At 41.8% G+C, this 8,031-nt stretch overlaps 1 protein-coding gene across 1 annotated transcript in view; it reads left to right on the top strand.

Moving 5' to 3' along the window:
• Window positions 1–8,031, top strand: part of LOC116051191 (calcium-transporting ATPase type 2C member 1) — a 36,317-nt gene that overhangs the window by 17,108 nt on the left and 11,178 nt on the right. Inside the window, 4 exon segments of the mRNA XM_036006411.1 lie at window positions 210–380; window positions 2,647–2,744; window positions 4,115–4,165; window positions 6,438–6,604. Of these exon segments, the coding sequence (XP_035862304.1) occupies window positions 210–380; window positions 2,647–2,744; window positions 4,115–4,165; window positions 6,438–6,604 (487 nt within the window).

The raw sequence follows: 8,031 nt of genomic DNA, 5'->3' as shown, positions 1-8,031 counted from the left end.
CGCGTTTCAACCCAACCAGGAAAGAAAATGCCTCTGCACTCAATTGGATAGACCTCCAACCAATCAGAGCAACGGAGTATGTAAACGGACAGCAAGATGAATCGATAATCAAAATAATCGCTAGTTGCAGCCCTAGATGGAGATCAGAACAACAGAACATAGACCTATCATACACTGACGTGTGTCTATGTCCGTCTCTTCCTTTTTAGTCCTGGCGTTTGCGTCGGGTTCCGAGATGGGGAACCTGACCTTCCTGGGTCTGGTGGGCATCATCGACCCCCCAAGGTCCGGCGTCAAAGAAGCCGTGAGCGCGCTCATCAGCTCCGGAGTCGCCATCAAGATGATCACCGGAGACTCCAAGGAAACCGCCGTGTCCATAGGTCAGAGAGGGGGGAACGGGCTTCGGGATAAACCATCACACAGTTTACATTTCATCAGCCGGGTTCTGACGAGGTTTTATCAGACGGAGGGGAGATACAAATACAAACATGACTAAACATTTAATCTACAGGTGCAACGATGAATCGATTAATCCATTAGTTGTCAACTATTAAATTAATCGCCAACTATTTTGATAATCGGTTAATCGTTTGAGTCATTTTTTTATTCAAAAAAAATCTGATTTCTCTGATTCCAGCTTGTTAAAGGTGAATATCTTCTAGTTTCTTCTCTCCTCTGTGACAGTAAACTGAATATCTTTTGAGTTTTGGACAAAACAAAATATTTGAGGACGTCCTCTTAGGCTTTGGGAAACACTGATCCACATTTTTCACCATGTTTTGACATTTTTATAAATCAAACAACTAATCGATTAATCGAGAAAATAACCGACAGATTAATCGACTATGAAAATAATCGTTAGTTGCAGCCCTAGTTTAATCTCAATATCAGTGTTTCCCCCTAGGCTGACTGCATTTAATTGAGAAATTCCGTTCTCAGTTTAACACTTAATATGCATCAGCTACTTTTTGAAATCCACGTGAATTGCTCTTCACATCGGCATGAATTGGATCCCCCTTCGCGATCACACTTATTTAAAAAGAAAACGCGTCACTTTTAAAGCTGGTTCACCTGTTACTCCCGTTATTTCTTTACGAGGTAGAATTTAAAAGGCTATTTTTTTAACCCTTGTGTTGTCTTCCTGTCGACCGTGCAACCCCTTCTGTTTTTCTGGGTCCAAATTTAAAGGTGCTGTAGGTAGGATTGTAAAGATCCAGGACTTAGCCAACTTCTCAGTCCCTCCATCCCTTTCCGCTAAAGCCCAAAACGGTCTCCTAAGCCCCTCCCCCCACAAGGGAGAATGAATGCATGTGCATGAGCAGTGATTGACAGCAGTTAGACACCCCCCCCTGGCCCTGATTGGTGCATCTGAACAGGGAGCTGTGGATTTTTGTAAATTTCACTACAGGCTGTAGGTGGAGCCAGAGGAGCTGGATTATTTATTTTTTTAATGACCTGCTTCATGTAGTTCTACTGGAACATAGGGTCAGTTTCAGCAAATATGACAGAAAGTTAGTTTTATAAGTCTTACCTACTGCACCTTTTTAAAAATAAAAATGTTAACCTAATGTAAAACTCATTCTGCTTACAGTAATGGTTGGTTGGATGTTAGCAGTGATGTTGTATTTGATTCACAAATTCCAGGTTCCGTTCTTTTTGATTTTTTTTTGGATGATTAGTTTTTCTCTTATTTTTCCAAAACATGAACAACAAAAGTCAGACTCGTACTGTAGTTAATGAAGAACAGGTAACCAGGGCACATCAAATGAAAGTCATATAATAATTATTAATCCTCAGAATCCGGTTTATTGCCAAACGTCTTTAGTTATCATTTTGAACAAGGGACCGTTAGCATCTTTATCAGTGTTACCAAAAATAGTTTGTTTTACTCGGCTCTGCTAACCATCCTTCTGTGTGTGTGTGTGTGTGTGTGTGTGTGTGTGTGTGTGTGTGTGTGTGTGTGTGTGTGTCTCTCTCTTTGTGTGTTTCTGTGTGTATGTGTGTGTGTGTGTGTGTGTGTGTGTGTGTCTCTCTTTGTGTGTCTCTGTGTGTGTGTGTCTCTCTGTGTGTGTGTGTGTGTGTGTGTGTGTGTGTGTGTCTCTCTCTTTGTGTGTGTGTGTGTGTGTGTGTGTGTCTCTGTGTGTGTGTGTGTGTGTGTGTGTGTGTGTGTGTCTCTCTTTGTGTGTGTGTGTGTGTGTGTCTCTCTCTTTGTGTGTGTGTGTGTGTGTGTGTCTCTCTCTCTTTGTGTGTCTGTGTGTGTGTGTGTGTGTGTGTGTGTGTGTCTCTCTCTTTGTGTGTCTCTGTGTGTGTGTGTGTGTGTGTGTGTGTGTGTGTCTCTCTTTTTGTGTGTCTCTGTGTGTGTGTGTGTGTGTGTGTGTGTGTGTGTGTGTGTGTGTGTGTCTCTCTCTCTCTTTGTGTGTGTGTGTGTGTGTGTGTGTGTCTCTCTCTTTTTGTGTGTCTCTGTGTGTGTGTGTGTGTGTGTGTGTGTGTGTGTGTGTGTGTCTCTCTCTCTTTTTGTGTGTCTGTGTGTGTGTGTGTGTGTGTGTGTGTGTGTGTGTCTCTCTCTCTTTTTGTGTGTCTCTGTGTGTGTGTGTGTGTGTGTGTGTGTGTGTGTGTGTGTGTGTCTCTGTGTGTGTGTCTCTGCAGCCAGCCGGCTGGGTCTGTACTCTAAAGGCTGTCAGTGTTTGTCTGGAGAAGAGGTGGATCAACTCGACCTGCAGCAGCTTTCAAACATCGTCCCCAGAGTGAGAACAGCTTCCCTTTAGCACTGTACATTAAAACAATGCAGCCACTTATCATTCACAACAGTCTGTCACACTCCCTCTCTCTAAGGGCCAGACTGGAAGATGACAATCACATCCAGGGCCAGACATTTACTGCTGACACAGAGTTTACTGACATGCTTTTATTTCATTGAAAAAGTAATATACTGTATCTTTGACTGTCTTACTGCATGTCCCATTTTTCATCATTTTTGTAGTTTTATTTTTGTAATTGTTTGACACTTTTGACAGGTTTTTTGTTATGTTTTTGTTACTTCTATATACACTTTTGTCACTTTGTTGTCGACATAAAGCTCCTACAAAAGTCAGCCAAAAAGTTGATTAGGCCTCCTGCACGCTGTATTCGTGGCGTGAGCGTGTCAGCTGCGTGGCGTGTCCATTTTTATTTCGGCTCCCATGGTAACAGGTTAGAGCTTGCACACTGCCTGTGTGACGCGCACGTCTCAGATTGCGTGCATGCTAGAAATAGGACCGACGCCTATTTTTCACGCGACACGCAAGGTGTGTTGGAAGCGTTTCCAGGCAAAATAGAATACAAAAAGATGTTTATATGTCATTTTGACACAAATACATATTAATAAATGACATGTTGATGTTTGAAAGGTTTTGACATAAGTGCAGATATAAATATATATATATATATATATATATATATATATATATATGTATATTGCACCTGTCAATACAGAACGAGATCTTCTGGAGCCTATTTTGCCGTCAACACTGCCGACGTTGTCTTTGCTGTAATCAGATCAGTATATATTTATGTTTAGCATGAAGTATACTACTGCTTGAGTGCAGTTTATCAATGGGAAACATCCATGTGTCCAGACAAGGCTAGCAGCAGCAGCAGCGCCACGTCAGACACATTTCTGGTGTGCAGACACAGAAAACGCCACGCAGCCGCCACGCAACAGAAACGCCACGCAACAGAAACGCCACGCAGCCAGCGTGAAGCCGGCCTCAGCCAGCATAGAATTTAGCAAATCAAGAAAAACTGTTTCCCATCTTTTTGGTTTGGCGCACAACTAGACGGGGCCAAAATGTATTGTGAACCTAAACTGATATTCGGGCCGGATCAAAATCTTCGAGGGGCCCGATTTGGCCCGCGGACCTCGAGTTTAACACATTTGATTTAGAATCAAAGGCACAGTAAATGATAAAATGTGAAGTTGTTTACAGTTTTTTTCTTTCAGATCAGATCTCTAACATCCTTTAATGTGTAGAAAATAAACTTTTCCTAATTAAAAATCACAGAACATACATATTTTTTGTTATTTCTGCGTATGTTTTGTATTTGTCGGAATTAAAGTTGTCTTCTGTCCCGACAGGTAGCGGTGTTTTATCGAGCCAGTCCCCGACACAAGCTGAAGATCGTCAAGGTGATGGACAAAACACTCAGCTGTTTACTTTCCAAGAGCTCTAAGTTTGTCCTTTAAGTATAATATCAGCACCAATATACTTAATTAGCTGATACTGCTGCATTGCATCGTTTTAATTATCATGTTTAGGCTGAAATCTTTTTAAATATTCACTTCAGACTGAGTTTGATCTGAACAATTGACTTGAACAAGTTTAAGAATATTTAGAAATACAATTTCAATTCAATTTTATTTATAGTATCAAATCATAACAATAGTTATCTCGAGACACTTTACAGATAGAGTAGGTCTAGACCACACTCTATACTTTACAAAGACCCAACAATTCTAGTAATTCCCCAAGAGCAAGCATTTAGTGCGACAGTGGCGAGGAAAAACTCCTTTTAGGGAGAAACCTGGGACAGACCCAGGCTCTTGGTGGGCGGTGTCTGACGGTGCCGGTTGGGGGTGTGATGAACAGTGGCAATAATAGTCACAGTAAAGATAATGGAACAGTGACTACAAATGGTAGTCGTAGTAGTTCATGTCATAGCAGGGCACACTGCAGGGCGTTACGGGGTGTAGCGTGGCACAGCAGAGCATAGCTGGACGTAGCAGAGCGCCGCAGAGCGTAGCAGGGTGTAGCAGGGCGTGCAGCAGGACCACGGCGACAGCTGCAACCAAGATCTTGGTGCCATCCTAATCCATGGAAATATGCTGGGCGAAAAAAAAACATAAGGAGTCCGGGGAGTAAACTCCCCAGAGCTAGGTACACAGTTATAAACAATCACAGTAAGGTCAGGGGTCCGGAAAGATTGTCCATAACACAGTCCTTCCAGAAAAATGCGGAGTTTTTTTGTGATTGTTTCGGGCAAAAATCCGTGATTATGCAGCACGTTTTCTTAAAAAATGCGATGGAATATGCGGGATATTTATGCAATTTTATGCAATGAAATTGCGGGAACTTGCAAAAACTGCGGTTTCTTCATGGCTTCATCGCGGGGTTTGCAGCTTTTCGACGATGTTCACGTCGCGTAATTACGTCACATAACGTTCCCATGGCAACAGGGGAAAACGGCTGCTCTTGTGTGAAGTAAACGCAACATTTTTCAACTTTCTGCTAAGATATATGTGTGACTTTTTTGCAACGAAAATGCGGGGATTATGAAATCATGCAAGCCCCGCATATTTTGCGCGGAAATCTGCAATTTATGCGGCGAAAGTGCGGCGTATTTGAAAAAATGCGGCCCGCCCGCATAAATATGCAGACTTTGGCTGATTATGCATTGAATTATGCAATCTCATAATCACGTTTTTCTGGAGGGACTGGTAACAAAATCAACTCACATATATCTTTTAAGCGACATACATTCAAGTTGAGTTCTCTGTTTTCTTGGTCAACATTTGTACTGATACCACTACCTGGAATTCAGTACTAGGAATGCAGCGGTTAACCGCTTTCACTATTAACTGAGCTTTAAAAAGTCACGGTTAATTAATCGTAAAGGCTCCACTACACCGGATGTTAACTGACTGTATTCGGTACGGGTACCTTTTCTCGTTAAAAAATCTATTTAATTTGTAAAAATAAGCCCAAATCTACTTATGTTTTTAGGTAGAGGGAGATCAACTATGGTCCGTTACACCACCACTGTATATTCAACTTCACTAACAGTGAACTAATCAGTATAAAAATGTTTTTAACCCTTGTGTTGTCTTCCCCTCGAACATTAACTTTTCGTCCTTCTGGGTCAAAATTGAAAATGTTTTCGGCCCTTTTTTCTATGCTTTAGGCGCATTTTTTACATGTTTTTTGTCACTTTTTTCAACACTTTTTTTATACGTGGTCAATATACCTCAATTATTTGACATTATACCTCATTTTTGAGTTAAAAAAAAACAATAATTATGAATTATTTTGGCATTATTTGTTCAGAGCATGTTAAGTGGATCACAGACTGGTATCGGTCAGTAAGTTGTAAGTTTAGTCAGGATATACTGTTTAATACAATTTTATAGCTTTTGAAAAAAAAATTCTAAACACCCAAAACTCAATGAAAGTAATCATTTATTTTTCCTGGGAAGAACGTTGTCGTTCCATACGTCGAACGTACATCCATGCATCCATGTTATTATTTAATAATAGTTTGGTTCAATATTTATGATATAAAAAACTTTGAAAAGGGGTGAAATTTGACTGTCTGGACTTTGAGAAGCCCTGCTCTAAACGCTCTTCACTTGTCAGTCAGCATATGGAAGTTGCATGAAATATTAAAGTGCGGCCTCTCTGCAGTCGCTCCAGAACATCGGCGCCGTGGTGGCCATGACAGGCGACGGGGTGAACGACGCCGTGGCGCTGAAAGCGGCCGACATCGGCGTGGCGATGGGCCAGACGGGCACCGACGTCTGCAAGGAGGCGGCCGACATGATCCTAGTGGACGACGACTTCCAGACCATCATGTAAGTCTGCAGACGTGGGCAGCAGGGATGTCCCGATCCCGATCACAGCGTCGGATCGGAGACAATTTTGGCTTTTTTTTTTTAACTGATACGAATACGAAAAACTTTTATTGTCCACAGATGTGAAAATTTGTCTTCAGTTTCACCAAGAATACAAGAGAGACAGGACATTACAAACAGTACATAGCCAAGACGGACAAAACAGACAATACATTTCATAAAAAGTGACTTTACAAAGGTTACATTTACAAAAGTAAATAAGTAAATAAATAGATAAATATAGCCTACTAAAAATGCTTGCTGTGCACAAAACCTGCAACCCAGAAGTCTGCCTCGCCCTACCTTCCATCCTTAAGTACAGTTCCCAATAACGGTGTTATTTAGCACCTTCACAGCATTGGGGACGAGGGATTTCTTAAAGATCGTTCTATTTGCTGTTGGTACTCTAAAACGGCTCCCTGAGGGTAGGAGTTACATTTCGCTGTGTAATGGATGGGAGCGGTCACTAATCATTTTCTCAGCTTTGTTTGTTATGCGTTCCTCATAAATACTGCTTAAAGTGCCCATATTATGAAAAAATCACTTTTTCTGGGGTTTGGGGTGTTATGTTGTGTCTCTGGTGCTTCCACACACATACAAACTTTGAAAAAAATCCCTCCATGCTGTTTAGAGTGAGATACGGTTTCTGAATGTGTCCTGCCTTCAGTCTCTGGGTGAGCTGTTCAAAATCTGCACGGCTTGTGACGTCACAAGCCGAAACAAGCATGCTAACCGCAACCATTAGCTCGTAGCGTTAGCGTTAGCATGCTACCTCATTCTCAATAGCAAAGCACTGCTACAACACACACAAGTTCACCATAATCTACAAAAGAACTACTTACATGTGCGCCCTCATTTAGAAGTCTCCCAGCTAATCCTGCCTTGTAACTGACCAAAGTTGTAGAAACAGCCTTTCTTTTACTGTCTATGGAGCTAGCTAGCTGACATGATCTACATCTGAGCTACTGGGCATGTGCGAGTGCAATCAAAGATAGTACAGAAGAAGAAGAAAAGAGGTCTCACTCTGTAGCTAAAACAGAGACCAGCTGAAAAGAGGATCTGCAGCAGTGAGAGAGAGCGGTGCAGTACAACAAAAATATGGTGTTTTTAGAAAATTAAACCATGTAAACCTATTCTGGTACAACCTTAAAATACAATTATGAACCTGAAAATGAGCAGAATATGGCTGCTTTAAGTGCTTTTGTGGCTTCCCTCGGGATTGGCATTCTCCCCGTTTAACCTTACTCCGATGTACATCAGCTTGTAATGATAGCCGCCTTTAATCACACCCGCCCTGCACCACAAACGCACCGCCAGACTGCCTGGATGCCGCCACTTTCAAACCTACATGGCGCAGAGTAGGGCTGCAACTAAGGATTATTTTCATA

The sequence above is a fragment of the Sander lucioperca genome, chromosome 10 (genome assembly GCF_008315115.2).
Source record: "Sander lucioperca isolate FBNREF2018 chromosome 10, SLUC_FBN_1.2, whole genome shotgun sequence".
Lineage (NCBI taxonomy): Eukaryota > Metazoa > Chordata > Actinopteri > Perciformes > Percidae > Sander > Sander lucioperca.
This window is presented reverse-complemented; position numbering and strand designations above follow the sequence as displayed.